The 27,882-nt window shown below is 45.4% G+C and overlaps 1 protein-coding gene across 3 annotated transcripts; it reads right to left on the minus strand.

Annotated features, from left to right (window-relative positions):
- Positions 1-607: 607 nt before the first annotated feature.
- Positions 608-27,882, minus strand: TOR3A (torsin family 3 member A). 3 transcript variants are annotated; one of them, XM_082393594.1, is made up of 7 exons: positions 27,284-27,882; positions 26,028-26,141; positions 25,181-25,446; positions 23,400-23,578; positions 3,270-3,394; positions 2,512-2,680; positions 608-881 (listed from the first exon to the last, which is right to left on the minus strand). In XM_082393594.1, the coding sequence occupies exons 1-7, from the start codon at positions 27,561-27,563 to the stop codon at positions 749-751; spliced, it is 1,266 nt and encodes a 421-aa protein (XP_082249720.1). In that variant the 5' UTR covers positions 27,564-27,882; the 3' UTR covers positions 608-748. The 3 variants fall into 3 exon arrangements, with proteins under 3 accessions (XP_082249720.1, XP_082249719.1, XP_082249718.1); XM_082393593.1 differs by lacking the exon at positions 2,512-2,680 and having other exon boundaries at positions 27,284-27,705; XM_082393592.1 differs by lacking the exon at positions 608-881 and having other exon boundaries at positions 1,797-2,680; positions 27,284-27,670.

The following is a 27,882-nucleotide window of genomic DNA, read 5'->3' on the forward strand; positions in this document are numbered from 1 at the left end:
GTTTTTCTCCTGTTAATCTTATGTCAGTTTAATTATTAGGCCAGCCAAAGACGCTAGAAGGGGAAAAGGAAAAATTCTCTTTCCTGACCCTGTTAAGCATCAGTTTATACACCTCCTTACACGCCACTTTCAGTCCTTTTCTCCCATGCATTTTTGGTTTAGTTTAGGAAGTCTTGTTTCAGAGTCATTCAAGGAGAACCTCCCATTGTTTCCACACACTTTCCAACCTCCCATTGTTCCATACACTTTCCACACCTGAGGCTATGGCTTTTGCCAAGAAAATCATTTTAGAAGCATTAAGTCATTAATGCATAGGAATTGGAGTTGGACTGCCTGGGTTGAATCCCACTCCTTCATTGACTAGCTCTGTGACTTAACCCAAGTTATTTAACCTCTCAGAGCCCCAATTTTCTCAGTCATTAAATGGTGATTAAATTGGTCCCTAAGTGTTAAGTATTACATGAGGTATCGACTAGGCTATAGAGCACTTAGCACGAAGTATGACACATGGTATGTTAGTTACCTAAAACAAAAGTCGCAGGGTTCCAAGAATTAGAATGGAGGTAAAGGCCCAGCCTGGGCTTTGAGTATGGTGCCAAAACTGACAGCAGTTTTACTAGGTTTTATTATTCTTAAAACACCTAAAGCTCTGTGTCCTGAGTACTTGATAAATATTAATTCATTTAATTCTCACAGCCCTGTGAGGTGGGTACAGGTATGCTCACTTTTACAGAAGTGGAAACCAAGGTTAAACTGAAGCCAGTAGCTTTCCCCGTGGTCTCAACAGCAAGCGGTAAGTGGCGGAGCCGCTGAGCAGAGAAGTCTGGCTCCAGAGGAGTGTGCGGAACCACTGCAGTCTGCTGCTTGTTTTGGTTCCCGAGCTGTAAGAGATTCAGACCCAATGTTTATGACATCAAACATGGCTGGCCAGTGCTAAAAGCATGTCAGCTGCTCTGTGGCTCTGAGACCTGAAGCTATAGAACATACCTTTTAAAGTGTGTATTTACAGAGTCTAGATCTGGGTATGTTACAGGATTGGGTGGCTGCATACTGTTCCTGAAATGCTCTAGAGTGAGACAGGGAGCCAGCACCTAAAACCGGCCCCCATTTGATTGTGCAGTTAGGCCAGGTTTACGTCTGTCCCATGGGTGGTGTAAAACTAAGTTCCTTTAATTTATGTGAGTATTGATTGGGTATCTAACGTTGCTCAGGCTAGGTACTGCCTAACCTAGAGGTAGCTGTTCAAGTAAACGAATGTAATAAAGTGTTAAACAGGAGAGGAGCAGAAGTGTTCCATTTTACCAGGACTAAAGGTGAGAGGGCTGGGAGGACTGTAAAGAAGAGGGCCACTTGAGGTGACGACACATATAAAAGAGCCGTGTGTAATTCCAGAAGTGTGGTAGAAGGGAAGAATCAAGGGAAGGGGAAAAACACACAATGAGCACCTCCTGTGTATAGAGGCACAATGTACACATTCACACATGGCCATTCAATCCTCAACGATGACTGTTTTTCTTTTTAAAGCTGGGAGCACAGGAGTGCTGTTTTCATATATATAAGGGCAATATGCTGTGGGTGGCTCTTCAGTAAAGAGGTTGAAATAGCCTGGCTCAGCTGATGTGGTCCCAAAGCAAACTGAAGTAAACTGGCAGAGCAGGTAATCACCCTGTCCGCTCTGTGAGTGCCAGTATATGTCCCCCGTCTCCACCAGTCCCCATCAGTATTAGCTGGCATGTGGAATTTTGCTGAGTGAGCACGATTACTAGGGCTCAGTAAGAAGGTAAGTAAGCCGAGGGTTTTAGAAAAATACAAAATTTTAATATCTTTACATATGATACAATCATGTCAAGGTCCATAACTTAAAAAAAAATTCTTTAATTGATTTAAATCTGCAGAGCAGAACAAGTCTTAGCCTACACATACCTGATTTAAAAAAAAAAAATCTTCCTCTGTGCACTTTTTCCTTCAGCCTGAGGCTCTTTCCTGATCTCACAGATAGAAGCTGATCAGCTTCCCTCTGGGAATAACAACTTGAAAGCTAACCCACCCAGTTCCTGCCACTGGTAAGCAGAAGTTCATTTTTCCCTTCTCTGTCAGTCACTGAGGATACTGCAGCCTCAGGCCCAACACCCAAGTCCAGGCATCTGCAGGCAGGAGCTGATATGCTAATAAATCCTTGGGATTTATCTCCCACATGACCTTCTCCAACCAGCTGGCCCACATTTTGGAATGTGGCTCTGTAAGGCACCAAGTGATTTTAAGAATTGGCTCTGTCTCTGATTTAAGGCCTCCCTTTTACACACCACTTGTGCTCGTGGCTGCTGGTGCTAGCCTGCCCCTCCAACCCGTTACGTCCTGGACAGTGTGCTGACAGGCCCCAGGATCCTATTAGTGGAAGGAAGGCAGCTTTGGAAGTTTTCTTCTAGCCCTTAAGGCAGGAAATAGTTAATTCTCTGGGAAACAGATTTGCATCCCTGAGAAGAGAAGAGTTGTTCCTCCTTGGGGACGTACACCATCATCTTGGCGACTTCATCTAGTGCCTCTTCCGTATACAGGAGCTCCTGGCTCAGGAAAGCATCACGTGCACACAGCCTCACGTGACGGTACTCCAGTGGCAGGAAGGGGATGAAGAAGTCAATCAGGTTTTCCTTCACAAGACAGCTGTGTCCAAAGCCACTGTCTAAAATCAAGAGCAAAGTTACATGGAGTCTGATTTGGGGCTGAACCCAACTGGAATTGTGAGGTGTCCCCTACCCTTAGGCCTGGGCAAGGTTTGTTCTTATATGCCAACTCCGGGAGGGCTGTCTGAACTTTATGTCAAGAACTATGCAACTGTGTCTTCCTTTAGGGAAACAGGGCTGTGATTAACTGGATGTGTGAGAGGGGGAGAGGGGCTATGCCTGCCAGGTTATGGTTTCATTGGATGGCAGAAAGCAGAAGGTGGAGTGACCCTACCTATCTGACTGGAGGCTGAGCCACTGAGGCTCTCGCAGTGAGACTTTCTTCCTCAGGGTCTGCGTACTCCATAGACCACTGCCTGTGTGGCCACGGCCAACTATTTCCCTTACAAAGGACTTTCAGAAAAGGACTTCAGCTTTCTTGGCACTTTTCTAGTGCCTATCTGAAGCTGACAACGAGATAATTATATGGCGCATCCTCTGTGATCCTGAATACCCTATCTCATGAGTACACCTTCTAGTACATACACATTACCCCCCTCCTCCCCTCTCAACAGAGGCTTATTTTCTGCAAGGCTGGGAGTCACTTACCTGTGGATTCCACAATCTCAGCCTGGAGTTGGGGCTCCAAGTGCTCCATCCCAATTTCTTCCCGGGACCACCCAGCCTTAAGCAGGTTCAGGACTACCTCATTGATGATGTTGCCCCCAAGGTTACTGAAAGAGACAAGCCCGGTTAACAGATTCTGTTGTTGGTATTTTTAAATTGAAGTAGAGTTGATTTGCAATGTTGGGTTAGTTTCAGATGAACAACAAAGTGATTTAGTTTTTTATATATATATATATTTTTCAGATTATTTTCCATTATAGGTGATTACAATATTGTTGGAAAATTTTCCATTATAGGTGATTATAATATTGTTGGGAATATCGTTCCCTGTGTTATACAGTAAATCCTTGTTGCTTATCTATTTTATATAGTGTCTGTAAATCCCGAACCCCTAATTTATCACCCCCCCCTTTCCCCTTTGGTAACCAGAACTTTGTTTTCTACGTCTGTGGATCTATTTCTGTTTTGTATATAGATTCATTTGTATTATTTTTTTAGATTCCACATATAAGTGATAGCACACAATATTTGTCTTTTTCTGACTGACTTCACTTAGTATGATATTCTCTAGGTCCATCCAGCAAAGGCAATATTTCTTTATTATGGCCGGTTAACATTCCATATGGTGTGTGTGTGTGTATACCACATCTTCTTAAATGAATCGTCTGTTGATAGGCATTTGGGTTGTTTCCATGTCTTGGCTATTATAGAGTGCTGCTATGAACACTGGGGTGCATGTATCTTTTCAAATTAGAATTCTTATCATTTCTGGATATATGCTTAGGAGTGGGATTGCTGGATTACATGGTAGCTCTATTTTTAGTTTTCTGAGGAACCTCAACACTGGTTTCCATAGTGGCTGTACAAATTTACATTCCCACCAACAGTGTAGGAAGGTTCCCTTTTCTCTACACTCTCTCCAGTATTTGTAGACTTTTAGATGATAGCCATTCTGACCAGTGTGAGGTGACACCTCATTGTGGTTTTTTTTTTTTTTAAATTTATTTAATTAAATAATTTATTTTTGGCTGCGTTGGGTCTTCGTTGCTGCAGGCGGGCTTTCTCTAGTTGTGGCGAGTGGGGGGCTACTCTTCATTGTGGTGCGCAGGCTTCTCATTGCAGTGGCTTCTCTTGTTGTGGAGCATGGGCTCTAGGTCCGTGGGCTGATCAGTAGCTGTGGCTCGCAGGCTCTAGAGTGCAGGCTCAGTAGTTGTGGCGCATGGGCTTAGTTGCTCTGCGGCATGTGGGATCTTCCCTGACCAGGGATCGAACCTGTGTCCCCTGCATTGGCAGGCGGATTCTTAACCACTGCACCACCTCATTGCTTGGGTACTATGAGGGACCAGGGAAGTCCCCTCATTGTGGTTATGATTTGCATTTCTCTAATAATTAGCGATGTTGAGCATCTTTGGATGTGCCTGTTGGCCATCTGTATGTCTTTGGAGAAATGTCTATTTAGGTCTTCTGACCATTTTTTGATTTTTTTTTTTTTTGATATTGAGTTGTATAAGCTGTTTGTATCTTTCGGAAATTAAGCCCTTGTTGGTTGCATTACAAATATTTTCTCCCATTCCGTAGCAGGTTGTCTTTTCGTTTTGTTGATGGGTTCCTTTGCTATGCAAAAGCTTTTAAGTTTGATTAGGTCCTATTTGTTTATTTTTGCTTCTATTTCTTTTGCCTTGGGAGACCGATCCAAGAAAATATTGCCACAATTTATGTCAGAAAATGTTTTGCCTATGTTCTCTTCAAGGAGTTTTATGGTGTCATGTCTTAGATTTCATTATTTTTATATTTGGCTTCCAAATGAATAAGCTGACCACCGAAGCCATTGCATTGGTGACTGGAAGAATGGAGGTTGAGGGGCCTGGGCCTCCCCTCCTCCAGGAAATCTTATCGCAACACACCCTCCTGCTTTGTCACCCATTCTCCCTGCCTCACTCGCTTGTGACAAACACTGAGACGGTACTAGGTGCAGAGTGCACAAAGATGGTATGATGTAGATTTTTCCCTTGACTTCTGTGTGGAAGGAGAGGCACATGTGTGTGATTCCAGGACAGTGTGGCAAGGGCTAATGTAGGAGCAACTAGGGCCCAGGGAGAAGACTTCAGAGGGAAGAAGAGAATTCTGGGCAAATGTAGACTGAGTAGTGATCATCAGACACAAGGCAGGGAAGGGCACGTGTCCAGGCACGACAGTCAGAGGGCTTGTGGGGTTCAGGGGCTGCAAGTAGCTTGGAGAGGCTGGAGGAGCATAGGCATGAAAGGTAGGCTGAGCCTGGCGTGAGGTCTTTGTGAGCCATGCACTTGGATTTTAGCTTATGGGCCATGGAGAGCTGTTGAAGGGTTTTGAACTTGAGAGTATACGGTAGTAGGGTAGTCTGATCAACTTTACTTCCTAAGAAAGAAAATCCTTCTTGGGCCACAGTGGTTGGATTGAAGAGAAAGCTAGTCAGGGAGCTTTTTGCAGTAGTCCATGTTTAGAGGTGATGTAGGGAATGGAGAAGGGTTTAGAATTAGTGTAGGAGGCACAATTGACAGGACCTTGTAAGTGATGGATGTGAGAAGTGAGAGAAAGGAGGTCAACAAAGAAATCAAGTGTCTGCCTTGAGTGGCCTGCAGCCCCCTCAGCGAAAGTGGAATATAGGAGAAGGGTGGAGATGCCAGCTTGGATTTACACACGTTTGAGTGTTGTGCACTTGCCTGTGACCTCGCCAGGGGTTGTGATTTCATTGGGCAACTGGAATTGTGGGTCTAAAATACAGGAAAGAGGAGTGATTTAGAGATGAAGGGGAGAAGAAATCTTAGAGCTGGGAAGGAGGAAGTGGAGGCTGGGACTGGCAGCATGTCGTCCTCCCCACCCCTGATGGATATACTTCTCTCCACCCCACTGCACTCATCTCCCCTCCCAGGCCTTCTGCCAGCTCCTTAAACAAACCGAGCTCTGCCCTGCTTTTTCCTCAGGCCCAGCAGAGTGAGGGAATAAAATGAGTGAAGGAAACAGGGAGAGAGGTGGCAAGTGAAGGGGTGGGGATCCAGTATTTCCATTCTGTTCTCATCAAGCTCTGACACTCAGGTATGTTAGCTCATTTGTCTTCTCATTTAGCATTTGAGTGTATCCTAGGGGCCAGGCTTGGGACACAGAGGAGGAGCTGGGTGGTTCTCTCCCTGCCTGCCTCCATGGACGGGCAAGGAGAGAGAGGCTGGGGCAGGCATCCTTTCCTGCCAAGTGATCCAATCTTCCTTCTTGTAGGGGCCAGTGTGCCCCTCACGGCTAGATTTCACCTGAGGCCATGAGCCCCCAGCTAGAGAGCCTGGGGGCTCCCTGCTCAAGTTCAGCTGCTCAGCCAGACTTCCCCTGACATCTGCAGCTGGGGAAGCTGCTTATGACGACACTCTTCTACTTCCTGAAGCTGTGGCCCTACTCCTCCTCCTGCAGGAAGGCCTGCCAGGCAGGTTGTCTGTGTACACGCAAGACCACAGTTGCATCAGCTGAGGCAAGACCTGCCCACTGCCAAGGGATTGCCCAATCCTGCATTCCTCACAGGAGGCAAAGGAGGGTTTACCTTTCCATGGGCTGCAGGACAAGCATCCAGGGTGAAAGGGAGAGGAACAGGATTCACTTCCTCAGCCCCAGGGGCACAGACTCCGGTGCCTTCCCCATTTCTACCCAGAAAGCCACCTAAGACTAAGTTTCTTGAGAGCATAAGCTTAGCCTCTTTGTGGTTACCCAGTGCCTAGCACCTATCAGGCACTCAATATTTATTAAATGTTTATTGAATAAATGGACATCCCTGCATGTTTGTCTACACTATCTGTCTCCACCTCCCTTCTGAATTTCTCCCCTTGTCCCACAGCCAATGTCTCTCTTCTTCCTCCACGTTACAGGCTTTATCTCACCCACCAATACATAACCTGGGCCCCTTTTCTATTCCAACCCCACCCCTAGTCTTCAGCTCCTCAGGCACCAACAATTACACCTTTAAACAGATGTTGCCTTCCCGGAACACTTCAATTCCCTTGCACATCCTCCCAGGTTGCCTGCTGACTGGGAGGTCTTAAGGGATCAAGGGACAGAAGGCACCTCTAGAGATGAACTCTCTCCCCTGGCTCTGGGACAGGACGACATGAAATCTCACCACAGAGGAAGGAGACTCAAAGGCCCCTCCAGAACTGTGATAACAAAACCCAGCCTTAACTGCTAAGTCTTCCCTGAAGAACAGATACAAACTTGACTCAATCATAATCTCTCTGAACCTTAGTTTCCTAATTTGTAAAATGAGAGACTTGAAGCAGACAATTTAAGAAGCCCTCCTTAGGTCACCTTGGATTCAATGGTCAGTCAACAAATAGACACTTCTGTGAGCACCTGCTATGTGCTGGGGTACAAGGCCTTTGATTCCATGAATAACTGACATTTGTATAGTTCTTTTCATTTTTCAAAGCCCTTTCTATCCATTCTTTTCCTGACAGCAGCCCAAAGAGAACAGGCATTAATTACCCTCTTCACTTTACAGCTTCAACGGAAGAGGCCAGTAGCTCTCATCCCCAGAGTTCCACTGTGCCTGTCCTGCCCTGTGACTCCATTCCCAGAGCCTTCTGTACTTGGTAGAAATGGGCAAAAGCAGTCAATGTTAGTTTTCTGGTACTTGGCCAGGGCCCCCAAATTCCTCAGGCCCAGATGAAGGACTGGCTGAGTGCTGGGGCAACAACTCTAGCCACAGCCCCGCTCCCCACTACACCCCCTGCTTCAGCTGCCACCTCCTCCTTTCTGCCATCTGACACCACCACTTTGCAGGGGGGCCAGCAAAGCCGCTAGCACTTCACTTCGAATAGCAGGTTTAGGATTTTTTTCAGGATTAAACAAACAACTGGCCTTACACTAGTGATTTGTTTACACCATCAATTTGAATCAGCTGTGCTTTTTTTTTCAAATATAAGAGTCCTCACCACACAGGTAAGGTTATCGTAGAAATCAAGTCCAGAGACACCATCTTCCCCCACCTATCATCACTAGACTAGCTGGAAACTTTGGGGTTTAGAGGTGCTGCTTTCTGGCTGCCCGAGGCAGGGGTGCGAGGTGCTGCACCGCACTGACAGCCTGGCTGGCCCACGGGCTCCATTCAGTCCACCCAGGCCTGTTGGGGACCACTGGCTCTCACGGGCCGGGCCCACACCAGGGCCACTGGAACTGGAAGCCATGTCCTCGCCTCTCTCTCACCAGTGTGCATCCTCCTCCCTAGGGGCTCAAAGGCTCCTTCAGGGCCAGTGCAGCCTCTGCATCCCTTATCACACTAGGCCCACAGGGCAGCTTGTCCGCAGTGGCTCTCTTCCTGGCCCTGCCTCCACTCTGCCAATGTCTGCTCATCAGGACCCCGTGGCCTCAGACAGTGCACAGACGCTGGGTCACTAGGGGGAAAGGGCAGGTGGTGGGACAGGGGCACTGCCAGTGGGTCGATGACCAAAATACTACAAACGCAAACATTTGCCTAGAGATAGCAGGGTCACCTGGGTTGCATTAGGAAATCCTGGCAACAGCAAGGGTGAAGTTTTCCAAGCTGAGAACTGGTGGGGAAGTCAGTGCCCTGGCACCTCGAGCCAAGCTGGGGAAAGGTTGGCCACAGCCACAAGGCAGAAGTGGGCTTGGCCTGGTAGGAGGGAGGAAGGAACCAGGCAGTGGAGGGGGAAAGAAGCCACGCGCGAAGTCAAAGGATCCCTGCAATAGAAAGGGCGTCCTGAGGTAGCTGGGCACTAGGCTTCCTTCCGTTCCGAGGGAAGGACTCTGCCTGCAGGAATGGTTCCAGGGGTCCCCTGCCCTGACCCCCTGCCAGGGCTTGGGTGGAGAAGCCTTGGGGAACCAAGGTGATTCCTTATTTCGCCTCCTTTGCATTTTGGAGCCCCTACCTAATTCACTGCAACAGGAAGAGATCTGCACTTCTGGGCTACCTCAGAAGGTGATAAGTAGTATCACAGAGTTTACTGTCCTTGCCTCCTAATTCTGATCACTCAAGTCATATTAGAAAAGCTTTCTCTACTTTTCTCTTAAAATCACCTTTGGGGGCTCCCAAAGGCCCTGCTTTGCAATGCACTGTAGTGTCCTGTCAGCCTTACTTATAGACCAGGAAGGACTTGCCACTAACACACCAAAATCCCAACCCAGCAACAGTTTAAACCAGTTCCACCTTGTCTTGTGGGTCCACAATGAAACAAGATCTGCCCTCCACAGCTCACTCCTTCACACACACCAAGCCTGGATGAAAAACCAGATCCCTTACTTCTCCTCACAGGGTGTACCCTAAAGCTGGGGGAAATCCCCTAGCAAGCATGTACTGGCCTGCGGGAGGTGGGTAACCGTGGGGAGGAGTGCTTTGGCTTCCACTGAGTGCAAGAAGCTGCATGTGAAGCATTCGAGTTGGGCCAACAGGGACCCAAACTTGACTGCTAACAGACCTTGGGCAGGACTTTCTGTTGGAGCTGCCATAAAAAGATAGGATTGGACAGCTTGATTTCAAAATTAACTTTTTGCAAGCCATTTCTAGAGCCTGTGGCACACAGTAAGAGGGAACTCCTAGTGTGTACATTTCCAACTATATTACAAAGCTTTAGCAATCAAAGCAGTATGGTATTGGCATATAAACACACACACAGATAAATGGAACAGAATAGAGCCTGGAAATAAATCCACACATATATGGTTAATTAATTTACAACAGAGGAGCTACGAATATGCAATGGGGAAAGGACAGTCTCTTCAATAAATGGTACCAGGAAGCTACGTGCAAAAGAATGAACTCGACCACAAAAAAATGCTGGAACCGACCAAACAAGATATCCTACAACCAAAGACGAAGAAGAAACCACAATGAGACGGTAGGAGGGGCATAATTGCAATAAAATCAAATCCCATACCCGCTGGGTGGGCAACCCACAAACTAGAAAATAATTCTATCACAGAAGTTCTCCCACAGGAGTGAAAGTTCTGAGCCTGACGTTAGGCTCCCCAACCTGGGGGTCTGGCAACAGGAGGAGGAGCCCCAAGAGAATCTGGCTTTGAAGGCCAGTGGGGTGTGAGCACAGGAATTTCACAGGACTAGGGGAAACAGAAACTCCACTCTTGGAGGGTGCACACAACGTCTCGTGTGCACCAGGACCCAGGGAAAAAAGCAGTGACCTCATAAGAGCCTAGACAAGACCTACTTGCTGGTACTGGAGTCTCTCCTGTGGAGGCAGGGGGCAGCTATGGCTCATTGTGGAGACAAAGACAATGGTGGCGGTAGTTCTGGGGAGTGCTCATTGGCATGAGCCCTGCTGGAGGCTGCTATTTTCTCACCAAGACCTGGACCCACAACAGCCTTCAGGCTCCAGTGCTGGGACCTCAGGCCGAACAGGGCAGGAACACAGCCACACCCCTCAGCAGAGAGGGTGCTTAAAGTCTTCCTGAGCATACGGCTACCTGCTAAGCACACCCCTTGACATGGCCCTGCCCACCAGAGGGACAAGACCCAGCTCAACTGCAATCACAGAAAGTTATACAAAATGAAAAGGCAAGAGGAATGTGTCCCAGATGAAGAAACAAGATAAAACCCCAGAAGAACAACTAAGTGAAGTGGAGATAGGCAATCTACCTGAAAAAGAATTCAGAGTAATGACAGTAAAGATGATCCAAGATCTCGGAAAAAGAATGGAAGCACAGATCTAGAAGATAAATGTTTAACAAAGACCTAGAAGAACTAAAGAATAAGCAGACAGAGACGAACAATACAATAACTGAAATAGAAAATACACTAGAAGGAATCAATAGCAGAATAACTGAGGCAGAAGAACAGATAAGTGAGCTGGAAGACAGAATGGTAGGAATCACTGCCGTGGAACAGAATAAAGAAAAAAGAATGAAAAGAAAAGAGGACAGTCTAGGAGACCTCTGGGACAACATTAAATGCAACAACATTCGCATTATAGGAGTCCCAGAAGGAGAAGAGAGAGAGAGAGGACCTGAGAAAATATTTGAAGAGATAATAGCTGAAAAATTCCCTAACATGGGAAAGAAAACAGTCACCCAAGTCCAGGAAGCACAGAGAGTCCCAGGCAGGATAAGTGCAAGGAGGAACGTGCTGAAACACACAGTAATCAAACTGACAAAAATTAAAGACAAAGAAAAATTACTAAAAGCAACAAATGACACATGAGGGAATTCCCATAAGGTTATCAGCTGATTTCTCAGCAGAAACTCTGCAGGCCAGAAGGGAGTAGCATGATATATTTAAAGTGAAGAAAGGGAAGAACCTAAAACCAAGAATACTCTACCCAGCAAGGCTCTCATTCAGATTCAATAGAGAAATCAAAAGTTTTACAGACGAGCAAAAGCTAAGAGAATTCAGCACCACCAGACCAGCTTCGCGGCTTCTCTGGGCAGAAAAGAAAAGGCCACAACTAGAAACAAGAAAATTATGAATGGAAAAGCTGACTGGTGAAAGCGAACATACAGTAAAGGTAGGAAATCACCCACACACAAATATGATATCGAAACCAGCAATCATGAGAAAAGGTGAGTACAAATGCAGGATATTGGAAATGCATTTGAAATTAAAAGACCAGCAACTTAAAACAATCTTGTTTATATACAGACTGTTATATCAAAACCTCATGGTAACCGCAAACTGAAAATCTACAATACATACACACACAAAAGAAAAAGGAATCCAAAAACAACACTAATGTTAGTCATCAAATCACAAGAGAAGAGAACAAAAGAGGAAAGGAAAGAAAAAAGACCTACAAAACGAATCCAGAACAATTAACAAAATGGCAATAAGAACATACATATCAATAATTATCATAGTACTTCCCTGGTGGCGAAGTGGTTAAGAATCTGCCTGCCAATGCAGGGGACATGGGTTCGAACCCTGGTCTGGGAAGATCCCACACGCCATGGAGCAACTAAGCCTGTGTGCCACAACTACTGAGCCTGCGCTCTAGAGCCTGTGAGCCACAACTACGGAGTCCACGTGCTACAACTACTGAAGCCTGTGCGCCTAGAGCCTGTGCTCCACAACAAGAGAAGCCACCACAATGAGAAGCCTGTGCACCGCAATGAAGAGTAGCCCCCACTCGCCGCAGCTAGAGAAAGCCTGAACACAGCAACGAAAACCCAACATAGCCAAAAATAAATAAAAAATAAATAAATTTATTAAAAAAGATTACCTTAAATGTAAATGGATTAAATGCTCCAACCAAAGGACACAGACTGGCTGAATGGATACAAAAACAAGACCTGTATATACGCTGTCTATAAGAGACCCACTTCAGACCTAGAGACACATGCAGACTGAAAGTGACGGGATGGAAAAAGGTATTTCATGCAAATGTAAATCAAAAGAAAGCTGGAGGAGCAATACTCATATCAGATAAAATAGATTTTAAAATAAAGAATGTTACAAGAGACAAGGAAGGACACTGCATAATGATCAAGGGATCAATCCAAGAAGAAGATACAACAATTATAAATATATATGCAACTAACATAGGAGCACCTCAATATATAAAGCAAATACTAAGAGCCATAAGAGGAGAAACTGACAGTAACACAAGAAGAGTGGGGGACTCTAACACCCCATTTTCATCAATGGACAGATCATCCAGACAGAAGATCAATAAAGAAACATAGGCCTTAAGTGATACATTAGACCAGATGGACTTACTCGATATTTATAGAGCAATCCATCCAAAAGTAGCAGAATACACATTTTTCTCAAGTGCACATGGAACATTCTCCAGGATCACATGCTGGGCCACAAAGCAGCCCTCGGTAAATTTAAGAAAACTGAAATAATATCAAGCATCTTTTCCAACCACAACACTGAGAACTCAACTACAAGAAAAAAACTAAAAACACAAACACGTGGAGGCCAAACAGTATGCTACTAAACAACCAGTGGATCACTGAAGAAATCAAAGAGGAAATAAAAAAATACCTAGAGAAAAATGAAAATTAAAGCACGATGATCCAAAACCTAGGGGATGCAGAAAAAGCAGTTCTAAGAGGGAAGTTTATAGCAATACAACCTTACCTCAGGAAACAAGAAAAATCTCAAACAACCTAACTTTATTCCTAAAGCACTAGAGAAAGAAGAACAAAACCCAAAGTTAGTAGAACAAAATAAATCATAAAGATCAGAGCAGAAGTAAATGAAATAAAGACGAAGAAAATAGAAAAGATCAATGAAACTAAAAGCTGGTTCTTTGAAAAGATAAACAAAATTGATAAACCTTTAGCTAGACTCATCAAGAAAAAAAGGGAGAGGGCTCAAATCAATGAAATTAGAAATGAAAAAGAGAAGTTACAACAGACAACACAGAAATACAAAGGATCATAAGAAACTACTACAAATAACTATATACCAATAAAATGGACAACCTAGAAGAAATAGACAAATTCTTAGAAAGGTACAATTTCCCAAGACTGACCCAGTAAGAAACAGAAAATATGAACAGACCAATCACAAGTACTGAAATTGAAACTGTGATTAAAAAACTCCCAACAAACAAAAGTCCAAAACCAGATGGCTTCACAGACGATTCTATCAAACATTTAGAGAAGAGTTAACACCTATCTTTCCGAAACTATTCCAAAACAATTGCAGAGGAAGGAACACTCCTAAATTCATTCTGAGGCCCCATCACTCTGATAGCAAAACCAGACAACGATACCACAAAAGAAGAAAATTACAGGCCAATATCACTGTTGAACATAGACACAAAAATCCTCAACAAAATACTAGTAAACCGAACCCAACTGTACATTAAGAGGATCATATACCATGATCAAGTGGGATTTATCCCAGGTATGCAAGGATTTTTCAATATCTGCAAATCAAAAAATTCTTCAACAAATTGAATTATAAAAACCATATGATCATCTCAGAGATGGCAGAGTAGGACGTGCGCTCACTCCCTCTTGCAAGAGCACCAGAATCACAATTAAATGCTGAACAATCATCGACAGGAAGACACTGGAACTCACCAAAAAAGATATCCCATATGCAAAGACAAAGAAGAAGGCGCAATGAGACGGTAGGAGGGGTGCAATCACGATAAAATCAAATCCCTTAACCGCTGGGTGGGTGACTCACAAACGGGAGAACAATTATACCACAGAAGTCCACTCACTGGAGTGAAGGTTCTGAGCCCCACGTCACGCTTTTCAACCTGAGGGTCCGGCAACAGGAGGAGGAATTCCCAGAGAATCAGACTTTCAAAGCTAGCAAGATTTGATTGCAGGACTTTCAAAGGACTGGGGGAAACAGAGGCTCCATTCTTGGAGGGCACACAGAAAGCAGTGGGCACATCAGGATGCAGGGGAAGGAGCAGTGACCCCACAGGAAATTGAACCAGACATACCTGCGTGCTGGAGGGTCTCCTGCAGAGGCGGGGGCCGGCTGTGGCTCACCGCAGGGACAAGGACATTGGCAGCAGAAGTTCTGGGAAGTACTCCTTGGAGTCCACCAAAGAGTCCACCATTAGCCCCACCAAAGAGGCCATAGGCTCCAGTGCTGGGTTGCCTCGGCCCAAACAACCAACAGGGAGGGAACTCAGCCCCACCCATCAGCACACAGATTAAACTTTTGCTGAGCTCTGCCCACCAGAGCAACACCCAGCTCTACCCATCACCGGTCCCTCCCATCAGGAAGCTTGCACAAGCCTCTTAGATAGCCTCATCTACCAGACAGCAGAGAGCAGAGGCAAGAAGAACTACAATCCTGCAGCCTGTAGAACGAAAACCACATTCACAGAAAGACAGACAAAATGAAAAGGCAGAGGACTATGTACCAGAAGAAGGAACAAGATAAAACCCCAGAAAAACAACTAAATGAAGTGGAGATAGGCAACCTTCCAGAAAAACAATTCAGAATAATGATAGTGAAGATGATCCAGGACTTTGGAAAAAGAATGGAGGCAAAGATCGAAAAGATGCAAGAAATGTTTAACAAAGACCTAGAAGAATTAAAGAACAAACAAACAGAGATGAACAATACAATAACTGAAATGAAAAATACACTAGAAGGAATCAACAGCAGAATACCTGAGGCAGAAGAACAGATAAGTCACCTGGAAGACAGAATAGTGGAAATCACTGCTGTGGAACAGAAGAAAGAAAAAGAATGAAAAGAAATGAAGAGAGCCTAAGAGACCTCTGGGACAACATTAAATGCAACAACATTCGCATTATAGGGATCCCAGAAGGAGAAGAGAGAGAAAGGACCAGAGAAAATATTTGAAGAGATTATAGTCGAAAACTTCCCTAACATGGGAAAGCAAACAGTAAACCAAGTCCAGGAACACAGAGAGTCCCAGGCAGGATAAACCCAAGGAGAAACACGCCGAGATACATAGTAATCAAATTGACAAAAATTAAAGACAAAGAAAAATTATTAAAAGCAACAAGGGAAAAACGACAAATAACGTACAAGGGAACTCCCATAAGGTTAACAGCTGACTCCTCAGCAGAAACTCTACAAGCCAGAAGGGAGTGGCACGATATATTTAAAGTGATGAAAGGGAAGAACCTACAACCAAGATTACTCTACCCAGCAAGGATCTCAATCAGATTCAATGGAGAAATCAGAAGTTTTACAGACAAGCAAAAGCTAAGAGAATTCAGCACCTCCAAACCAGCTCTACAACAAATGCTAGAGAAACTTCTCGAAGTGGGAAACACAAGAGAAGGAAAGGACCTACAAAAACAAACCCAAAACAATTAAGAAAATGGTAATAGGAACATACATATCGATAATTACCTTAAATGTGAATGGATTAAATATTCCAACCAAAACACACAGGCTCACTGAATGGATACAAAAACAAGACCCATATATATGCTGCCTACAAGACACCTACTTCAGACCTAGGGACACATACAGACTGAAAGTGAGGGGATGGAAAAAGATATTCCATGCAAATGGAAATCTAAAGAAAGGAGTAGCAATACTCATATCAAATAAAACGACTTTAAAATAATGTTACAAGGAAGACAAGGAAGGACACTACATAATGACCAAGGGATCAATGCAAGAAGATAGAACAATTATAAATATATATGCACCCAACATAGGAGCACCTCAATACATAAGGCAACTGCTGACAGCTATAAAAGAAGAAATCGACAGTAACACAATAATAATGGGGGACTTTAATGCCTCACTTACACCAATGGACAGATCATCCAGACAGAAAATTAATAAGGAAACACAAGCTTTAAATGGCACAACAGACCAGAGAGATTTAATTGATATTTATAGGACATTCCATCAGAAAACAGCAGATTACACTTTTTTCTCAAGTACACATGGAACATTCTCCTGGATCATGTCTTGGGTCACAAATCAAGCCTCAGTAAATTTAAGAAAATTAAAATCATATCAAGTGTCTTTTTTGATCATAACGCTATGAGATTACAAATAAATTACAGGGAAAAAACCGTAAAAAACAGAAACACATGGAGGCTAAACAATACGTTACTAAATAAGCAAGAGATCACTGAACAAATCAAAGAGGAAATAAAAAAATACCTAGAGACAAATGACAATGAAAACACAATGATCCAAAACCTATGGATGCAGCAAAAGCAGTTCTAAGAGGGAAGTTTACAGCAATACAAGCCTACCTCAAGAAATAAGAAAAATCTCAAATAAACAATCTAACCTTACACCTAAAGGACCTAGAGAAAGAAGAAAACAAAACCCAAAGTTAGTAGAAGGAAAGAAACCATAAATATTGGAGCAGAAATAAATGAAATAGAAACAATAAATGAAAGGAATAGCAAAGATCAATAAAACTAAAAGCTGGTTCTTTGAGAAGATAAACAAAATTGATAAACCTTTAACCAGACTCCAAGAAAAAGAGGGAGAGGACTAAAATCAATAAAATTAGAAATGAAAAAGGAGACGTTACAACGGACACCGCAGAAATACAAACCATCCTAAGAGACTACTACAAGCAACTCTATGCCAATAAAATGGACAACCTGGAAGAAATGGACAAATTCTTAGAAAGTTATAACCTTCTAAGACTGAACCAGGAAGAAATAGAAAATATGAACAGACCAATCACAAGTAATGAAATTGAAACTGAGATTAAAAATCTTCCAACAAACAGAAGTCCAGGACCAGATGGCTTCACAGGTGAATTCTATCAAACATTTAGAAAAGACCTAACACCCATCCTTCTCAAACTCTTCCAAAAATTGCAGAGGAAGGAACACTCCCAAACTCATTCTACGAGGCCACCGTCATCCTGATACCAAAACCAGACAAAGATACTACAAAAAAAGAAAATTACAGACCAATATCACTGATGAATATAGATGCAAAAATCCTCAACAAAATACTAGCAAACAGAATCCAACAACACATTAAAAGGATCATACACCATGATCAAGTGGGATTTAACCATATTAACAAATTGAAGAATAAAAGCCATATGATCATCTCAATAGAGCAGAAAAAGCTTTTGACAAAATTCAACACCCATTTATGATAAAAACTCTCCAGAAAGTGGGCATAGAGGGAACTTACCTCAACATAATAGAGGCCATATACGACAAACCCACGGCAAACATCATTCTTAGGTGAAAAACTGAAAGCATTTCCTCTATTATCAGGAAAAAGACAAGATTGTCCACTCTTGCCACTATTATTCAACATAGTTTTGGAAGTCCTAGCCACAGCAATCAGAGAAGAAAAAGAAATAAAAGGAATCCAAACTGGAAAAGAAGAAGCAAAACCGTCACTGTTTGCAGATGACATGATACTATACGTAGAGAATCCTAAAGATGCCACCAGAAAACTACTAGAGCTAATCAATGAATTTGGTAAAGTTGCAGGATACAAAATGCGCAGAAATAGCTTGCACACCTATACACTAACAACGAAAGATCAGAAAGAGAAATTAAGGAAATAGTCCCATTCAACACTGCAACAAAAAGAATAAAATACCTAGGAATAAACCAACCTAAGGAGGTAAAAGACCTGTACTCAGAAAACTTTAAGACACTGATGAAAGAAATCAAAGATGACACAAACAAGTGGAAAAATATATCATGTTCTCGGATTGGAAGACTCAATATTGTGAAAATGACTATCCTACCCAAAACAATCTACAGATTCAATGCAATCCCTATCAAATTACCAATGGCATGTTTTACAGAACTAGAACAAAATGTCTTAAAATTTGCATGGAGACACAAAAGACCCCGAATAGTCAAAGCAATCTTGAGGGAAAAAAATGGAGCTGGAGGAATCAAACTCTGACTTCAGACTATACGACGAAGCTACAGTAATCAAGACAATATGATACTGGCACAAAAACAAATATAGATCAATGGAACAGGACAGAAAGCCCAGAGATTAACCCACACACCTATGGTCAACTAATCTATGACAAAGGAGGCAAGGATATACAATGGAGAAAAGACAGTCTCTTCAATAAGTGGTGCTGGGAAAACTGGACAGGTACATGTAAAAGAATGAAATTAGAACACTCCCTAACACCATACAAAAAAATAAACTCAAAATGGATTAAAGACCTAAATGTAAGACCGAACTCCATAAAACTCTTAGAGGAAAACATAGGAATAACACTCTTTGACATAACTCATAGCAAGATCTTTTTTGACCCACCTCCTAGAGTAATGGAAATAAAAACAAAAATAAACAAATGGGACCTAATGAAACTTAAAAGCTTTTGCACAGCAAAGGAAACTATAAACAAGACAAAAAGGCAACCCTCAGAATGGGAGAAAATATTTGCAAATGAAATTGATGGACAAAGGATTAATCTCCAAAATATATAAACAGCTCATGCAGCTCAATATTAAAAAAACAAAAAATCCAAAAATGGGCAGAAGACCTAAATAGACATTTTTCCAAAGAAGACATACAGATGGCCAAGAGGCACATGAAAAGCTGCTCAACAGCACTAATTATTAGAGAAATGCAAATCAAAACTACAATGAGGAATCACCTCACACCAGTTAGAATGGGCATCATCAGAAAATCTACAAACAACAAATGCTGGAGAGGGTGTGGAGAAAAGGAACCCTCTTGCACTGCTGGTGGGAATGTAAATTGATACAGCCACTATGGAGAACAGTATGGAGGTTCCTTAAAAAACTAAAAATAGAATTACCATATGACCCAGCAATCCCACTACTGGGCATATACCCAGAGAAAACCGTAATTCAAAAAGACACATGCACCCCAATGTTCATTGCAGCACTATTTACAATAGCCAGGTCATGGAAGCAACCTAAATGCCCATCAGCAGATGAATGGATAAAGAAGATGTGGTACATATATACAGTGGAATATTACTCAGCCATAAAAAGGAACGAAATTGGGTCATTTATAGAGATGTGGATGGACCTAGAGACTGTCATACAGAGTGAAGTAAGTCAGAAAGAGAAAAACAAATATCATATATTAATGCATATATATGGAATCTAGAAAAATGGTACAGATGAACCGGTTTGCAAGGCAGAAACAGAGACACAGAAGTAGAGAACAAACATACAGACACCAAGGGGGGAAAGCGGTGGGGGGGTGGGGGGGTGGGATGAATTGGGAGATTGAGATTGACATATATACACTAATATGTATAGATAACACGGGGTCTACTCTTCGTTGCGGTGTGCGGTCTTCTCATTGCGGTGGCTTGTCTTGTTGTGGAGCACGGGCTCTAGGTGCACGGGCTTCAGTAGCTGTGGCACATGGGCTCAGCAGTTGTGGCTCGCGGGCTCTAGAGTGCAGGCTCAGTAGTTGTGGCGCATGGGCTTAGTTGCGCCGCGGCATATGGGATCTTCCCAGACCAGGGCTCGAACCCGTGTCCCCTGCATTGTCAGGCAGATTCTTAACCACTGCACCACCAGGGAAGCCCCCTCATTTTTGCCACTTTTATTCAACATAAGTTTTGGAAGTCCTAACCATGGCAATCAGAGAAGAAAAAGATATAAAAAGAAAAGGAATTCAAATTGGAAAAGAAGTAAAACCATCACTGTTTGCAGATTACATGATACAATACACAGAAAATCCTAAAGATGCTACCAGAAAACTACTAGAGCTCATCAATGAATTTGGTAAAGTGACAGGATACAAAATTAATACACAGAAATCTGTTGCATTTCTATACACTAACAACAAAAGATCAGAAAGGGAAATTAAAGAAACAATCCCATTTACCATTGCATCAAAAAGAATAAAATACCTAGGAATAAACCTACTTAAGGAGCCAAAAGACCTGTACTCCAAAAACTGTAAGACGCTGATAAAGAAATCAAAGATGACACAAACAGATGTAAAGATATACCATGTTCTTATATTAGAAGGATCAATACTGTCAAAATGACTATACTACCCACGGCAATCTACAGATTCAATGCAATCCCTATCAAGTTATTGTACCAATGGCATTTTTTTCACAGAAATAGAACAAAAAATTTTATAATTTGTATGGAGACACAGAAGACCCCAAATAGCTAAAGCAATCTTAAGAAAGAATAACAGAGCTGGAGGAATCAGGCTCCTTGCCTTCAGAGTATACTACAAAGCTACAGGCATCAAAACAGTATGGTACTGGCACAAAAACAAATATAGATCAATGGAACAGGATAGAAAGCCCAGAGATAAACCCATGCACCTAAATGTCCATTAACAGAGGAACGGATAAAGAAGATGTGGTACATATATACAGTGGAATATTACTCATCCATTAAAGAATGAAATAATGGATGGACCTGGAGATTATAATACTAAGTGAAGTAAGTCAGACAGAGAAAGACAAATATCATATGATATCACTTATATGTGGAGTCTAAAAAAAAAGTGATGCAAATGAACTTATTACAATCCAGAAACAGATTCACAAACTTAGAAAATAAACTTATGGTTACCAAAGGAGAAAGGTGGGGGGGAGGGATAAACTGGGAGTTTGGGATTGATATATACACACTACTATATTTAAAATGGATAACCAACAAGGACCTATTGTATAGCACAAGGTGCTATGCTCAATATTCTGTAATAACCTAAAGGGAAAAGAATTTGAAAAAGAATAGATACATGTATATGTATAACTGAATCACTTTGCTGTACACCTGCAACTAACACAACATTGTTAATCAACTATACTCCAATAGAAAATAAAAAATTTTTAAAAATGGATTAAAGACTCGAACTTAAGACCTGAAACCATAAAATTCCTAAGAGAAAACACAGGCAGTAAGTTACTTGACATTGGTCTTAGCAAATATTTTTTGGATTTGACACCAAAAGCTAAGGCAACAAAAATAAACAAGTGGGACTACATCAAACCAAAAAGCTCCTGCACAGCAAAGGAAACCATCAACAAAACAAAAAGGCAGGGACTTCACTGAGGTCCAGTGGTTAAGACTCTGCGCTCCCAATGTAGGGGGCCCAGGTTTGATCCCTGGTCAGGGAACTAGATCCCGTATGCTGCAACTAACAGGCCACGTGCCGCAAGTAAAAGAGCCCGCATGCCACACCTAAAGATCCCGCACGCAGCAACGAAGATCCTGTGTGGCACAACTAAGACCCGGCATGGCCAAATAAATAAATAAATAATAAAACAAAACAAAACAGCAACCTACTGAATGGGAGAAAATATTTGCAAATCATATATCTGATAAGGGGTTAGTATCCAAAATATATAAAGAACTCATACAACTCAATAGCAAAAAAAATCCAATTAAAAAATGGGCAGATCTGAATTGACATTTTTCCAAAGAAGACATACAAGTGGCCAACAGGTAGACAAAAAGGTGCTCAACATCACTAATCACGGGGGATATTACGCAAATCATAACAGGTATGAGATACCACCTCATACCTCTTAGAATCGCTATCATTAAAAAGACAAGAAATAACCAGTGTTGGTAAGGCTGTGGAGAAAAGGGAACACTTGTGTATCGTTGGTGGGAATATAAATTGGTGCAACCACTACGGAAAACAGTATGGAGGTTCCTCAAAAAATTAAAAATACAACTACCATATGATCCAGCAATTCCACTTCTGGGCATTTATCCAAAGATAATGAAAACACTAACTTGAGAAGATATCTGCACTCCCATGTTCACTGCAGCATTATTCACAATAGCCAAGGTAAGAAATAACCTGTGTCCATCAACAGATGAATGGATATAGAAAAAAATGTGTGTGTGTGTGTGTATACATATAAATACATATATATATAATGGAATATTATTCAGCCATAAAAAAGAAGGAAATCTTGCTATTTGCAACAACATGGATGGACCTTGAAGGCATTATGCTGAGTGAAATAGGTCAGACAGAGAAAGACAAATAAGACAAATACTGTACGAACTTCAAGTAATAAACAAGTCATGGGGATGTAATGTACAGCATGGTGGCTTTAGTAAATAATACTGTAGTGCATATTTGGAAGTTGCTAAGAGAGTACATATTAAAAGTTCTCATCACAAGAACAAAAAGGTTTTGTAACTAGTATGGTGACAGATGTTAACTAGACTTATTGTGATCACCTCACAATATAAACAAATAGCTAATCACGCTGTCCACCTGAAACTAATATGTCAATTATACCTCAATTAAAAAAGAACACTTAATGTCCTTCTAAGAGGGGACTCCCAGTGTCCTTCCCTCAGGAGGCTATGTACTAACTGGGGAGTCTGAGGGGAGCCTCCCCATCCTAAGAGAACCATGGAGGAGGTCAGATGAGGGACAGCTTGTCCTCCCCAGGCTGGTCCTGGGAGTTAGTTAGCTGGCCTGTGCTGGGGGAGGGGATGTCAGAGTCCTTCAGAAGTGCTTGGCAGAATCAAGGCAGAAGCAGGGAGACCTAAGGCTCCCCGCCCCTGCTGCCACCCAGTCAGCTGGGCTTCTGTTTTCTCTCCCGGAGTTTGTGTTGGTCTCCCTTTTGGAAAAGAGTGGGCAGCCTAGGACAGCGTGGAAGCCCTCCACCGCCGGCTTACAGGCCAAGTAACAGCTCCCAGGCCTGGCACTCACAGCGCCTGGACAGGGTTCTTCCTCCCCTCACCCAGTCCTCCTGACTTTTGTTCCCCAGACCTCACCTGAGAAAAAGAAAGATGGTTCTCGGGGACTTGGCCCTCGGGTTCTCGGGGGCCTGGCGTTCCAGGTGTGGCCTGAGGGCCTCCAGCAGTCCTGGGTGCAGCTTCTCAGCCTCATCTAAAATGAACAGGGTCTGGTGGCAGTGCTCCTGCGTCTTCCTGATCTGGCTTGCCAGCTGCTCCTGCACAGAATACAGGGAGCTGCTGAGGTGCAGTGGGAGGCACCTTCTAGCCCCGAGGGCCCCGGTGAGGCACTGGTTTCCCCAGGGCACCTGCAGCTGGGTTCCACCGCAGAACCACCAATCCAAACCTCCGGGGGTGGAGCTAGGGCATCTGCCTCTAATGAGCTTCCCAGGTGATTCTCCTGTGCCCTGAGGTTTGAAAGCCAACTAGGTGGAGCCAGCCTGGGGAAAGGGAGAGGGTCCTTGGGAAACGGCCCCAGCCATGCTCCCTCCCCTTCAGGATGAGTTTCCCTCCCAGAACTAACCCTAACTCACCCTCCCCAAGGATAGGAGTCAGGCTCTCACACGGGGGTGACAGGCAGAGATAGGCTCGAATGCCCACAGGTGCCGTCTTGAATTCCCACAAGCAGAGCACCTGCTGGCACCAGGCTGGGCTCTCAGGGAAGAACCCAGGGGAGGACCTGTCTGGGACCCAGCCAACTCAAAACTGGGGTTCCCCACCCCAGGCAGGATAGTAAGCGCTCTAGTGAAAAGATGCTGCTCTACAGGGTTCAGGAGAACAGGGCCAGCTCCTGCCCCAGGGTGGGGTGTTTTAGCAGAGCCCACACTCACCATCCACCTCTAGCCTTCCTGGATTCTGACTTCAGCCCCCTGTCTCCCCAGAGTGTGTGTGAGAGGATGGGCAGGGTATGAGAGAGAGAGTGCACACGGTTTTCACAGTGGGGAAGCTGAGATTCACAGCTGTTTTACTGCAAAGCCAGCCAGTTCTTTCTGGGAAGGCCCGGCTGACCAGCTGCCTGCCCTTAGAACACGTTAGCCTACCCCTGCCCTCCCGGGCCGCGCTGAAACTGCCAGGCAATCTGTCCTCAAAGGCTTACATAATCTTCCCAGGTTAACACACTCCAAATATTGGAACTAAAAGCCAAAGGTAGACACAGTCACCTCTGTCATGCTGCAGTGGGGTTTGGTCATCGTATGGCTAACATGTCTGAATGAATGAAACCCAAAATAGCAGAGCAGCAGAGACACTTTCTGCCCTCCACTTGTTGACATATAATGAGTAGTTTGGGGAAGACATGGAAAAATTACTTACGATAAGCCTGCTTAAAAAAACAGTGGGATATGCAACTTTCTGTCCAATATAATTACAGTGACATAAAAGAGCGCAGGGGAAATGGCCTGAAGGCACCAAAATGCCAACTGTGGTGGTGTCCGTGGGGGGAGATTATGATAAAGTTTTTGCTTTCTCTGTTCCACACTTCCTGAGGCACTTCCACTATTTCCGCGACAGAAAAATTTAACACACCAAGTGTCTGGTTAAGCTCAGTGTCTGGCCTCTCCTGTATGGCAGGGAGGGCGACAGCTCGGCACGAATAGTGTTCGGGACATCACTCTTTCCTCCACGTGTTCAGGGCCTCATCTGTGTGGAGTGGATGCCTCTGTGGGTTACAGGTTCCTTCGCAACGGCGGCCCCGTCCTCCAACCGCCACACCCAGGGCTGGCTTCAGCCCCCGTCCCAGCACAGGGGCCTGCGCCTCAGCTGCCGGAGCCTCAGGCGGACCCAGCCCCGCTGGCCCAGCTCCCCGGCACAGCCGGCCTCACCTGGTACAGGTCCACATACTTGTGGTGAGGGAAGTGCAACGTGGCGATGAACACCTTGACACAGTCGCTCCTCAGCCCGTCCCGGTACAGGTTCTCCGCCAGCATCCGCGCCACGAAGTTCTTGCCTGTGCCAGACCAGCCGTGGAACGACAGAGCCAGGGCCTTGTCTGGCCGGGGCAGCTCCAAGTAGCCCCTGGCTGCTGTCAGGACCAGCTCCCGGGCCAGGTGCTGGCCGTGCAGGCGCACGCGCAGGTCCGCCTCTAGGCCTAGGGCCAGGAAAGAGCCATGCTGAGAGGTGCGCACAGGCGCGTCCCCACCAGGCTCGGCGACAGCCGAGAGACTGAGCACCTCTGAACGTCTATGAGGTGGGAGCCATCCTGTTTGGTGGCCTCAGGACAAGAAGCCACTGGGCAGACCTTGCAGTGGAAGAGATTCAGGGCTATTTTCTGAAGAGTTTTGAGAAATCAAGGTTGACTTGACCCTTTCTGAAGGCCCTGAAGACACCCCAGAAGGGTTGGCAGAATCCTATCCAGAGGAGGAAGTTGCTCCCACCCAGAAGTTTCAGGACCCCCTAAATATTTTATGGAGACACCCTCATTTTATTCATTCTAATTCAACTCAGCAAACACCTACTGAAGGCAGCTAGTGTGTGCAAAGCCCTCCTCCAAGGCCTTCCTTCCTCTCAGCCATGAGGTTGCAGGGTTTCGATCAGGAGCCGTGGTGGACACAGGGAGGGTGTGCTGCCAGCTGTGGGCAGGCTGAGGTTGGGTCCCTTCACCCTAGCATTTTCCTGAATTGCCTCCCCTCCCCACAGATTCCTGGGCCTTAGGGCCATGTAAGGTCCAACCTGTGAAGTTATTGATGATCCTGCAGTCCCCACTGTCACAACAGTCCTGGAAGCTGCAGTACCAGGTGGTCAGGATATCCAGGTACTGCTGGCCCAACAGGGGAAGGCTCCAGCCTGGAAAAGGAGGAGCTGTGAGACAGGGACGGAGCCCAGGTCCCAGGGAGAGCTGAGCACTGCATCCCTTCTCCCGTCCTCTCTCCAGAGCCACTCCCCGCTGCTCTGCCCTGGGCCTTCCTTGTGCCGCACTAGGGAATGGGCACAAGTGGGCACCTCCGGCTATGAGGAAGTAGATGGCCTTGCTATATACAGATGCAGCTCCAGCTGCAGCAAAAGCTCAGTTTACTCAACAAATAAGCCTTAAGCATTTGTGCCAGACGTGTAAGAAACCCAGGCCCTGCCTGCAAGGAGTTTGGAGCCTAGGAGGGAGACACACAGTAACTGGTGATTATCATTCTTCCTACTTGCTTTGGATTGCAGAATCATCTGATCACGGCCAACCCCAAGTATCTCAATTCTTTTATCAAATGTCAATTTGAATATGCCCAGCATTAGCAAAAACGAAACAAAAACCATTCACTGGAATTTAGAACTCTCGATTTAAATGGAAGATGTTTCTAGCACCACTGCAGCATTACCATTACAGTACTATTACAGGACCTAGAATTAACGACATCGACTGCAAGGAGCCTCAGAGATCACTGGGTCCACGACGGTGACGTGACAACCCTGCCTCACAATCTGTCAGTGACAGAGAATAAATCAGAACTCAGGTCCGGTGGACTCATAGCCCAGCCTCCGCCACCAGAAGCAGCAAAGGGGAAGGAGAAGGTACTTGGGGGTGTATCCAACCGGGGACTTTCCTTAAAGCCATCAAGAAGGTGGGCAAGAGCAGCTCCTTGGAATAATGCCAGGGCAGGTTCGGAGACAGCAAGGAAGTGTGAGCCGCCTGGAGGAGTCAAGAACGGGCGACGTGGGGGAGCGCAGCCAGGCCCACTCGTATGCACAAGGGCGCTGCGCCAGGGCTGGGAACGAGGGCAGTGACGGGCCTTCCTGGTCCCGCAGAGGCTCCCTGCCCTCAGCCTGGCCCAAAGGCTGGGCGGAATAGCAAAGCCGGCGGCTAAGGTGCCCGCCTGGTGACCCCGATCACAATGGCCCAGGGCAGGCGCGAGGCTCTGACCTCCGTGCCCGGATTCCATCGTGCCTCGCGCATCCAGCCCGCGCGCTCCCGCCCTCCTGAGCCGGCGGGTCTTACTTACCCAGGGGCCGCGCCGGCGCCTCCTCATCCTGCCTACAGCCGTCGGGCCACACGCGGCAGCTGAAGAGAGCCCAGTAGCGTCTGCAAAGGGCGCCGGCCGCCCTCAGCCGCTCCCGCAGGCCCTGGAAGGCCGGCCAGGACCCGGCCGAGCCCGCCTCCTCGGCCCCCTCCTTCGGCCTCGCGCGGCTGCCGTGTCCCCACGTGCCCGGGGGCGGCAGCAGCAGGAGCAGGAGCAGGAGCAGCAGCAGGGGCCAGAGCGGACGCCGCAGGCCGCGAAGCATGGCCAGGTCGGCAGCCGGTCCCTCCGCCGCCCGCCCTCCACGGCTCTTTCCAGCCCACGGTGGGCGGGCGGGCGGGCGCGCGCCGGCACTTCCGAGGCCCGGATTGGCCGGGGATTGGCGTTGCCACGGGAACCGCAGGCGGGCAGAGCTCGCCTCCCATGTGACCCAGGGCGAGCCAGACGCCGGCCGGGAACCGAAACCCGGATGGTGTTCCGGAGGGCGTCCCGAGGCCGCTTGCAGGCGCCGCCCACCCACCGGGGACTCGCTGCCGGGCAGCAAGCAGTCTCTTCTGGGTGACTGTGGTTGCAAAGAAGTTGAA

This window comes from Balaenoptera borealis (genome assembly GCF_965194805.1).
Source record: "Balaenoptera borealis genome assembly, chromosome: 1".
Classification (NCBI taxonomy): Eukaryota; Metazoa; Chordata; class Mammalia; order Artiodactyla; family Balaenopteridae; genus Balaenoptera; species Balaenoptera borealis.

Bases quoted from the DNA above. Each gene is read 5' to 3' on its own strand.
- TOR3A (XM_082393594.1), bottom strand. From the start codon at position 27,563: ATGCTTCGCGGCCTGCGGCGTCCGCTCTGGCCCCTGCTGCTGCTCCTG. The intron at 23,579-25,180 runs GTGAGGCCGGCT...TATTCTGTGCAG, and splicing joins AGTATGTGGACCTGTACCAG to GAGCAGCTGGCAAGCCAGAT. The intron at 882-2,511 runs GTACGTCCCCAA...AATCTCTTACAG, and splicing joins GAAGTCGCCAAGATGATGGT to CTCGGGAACCAAAACAAGCA.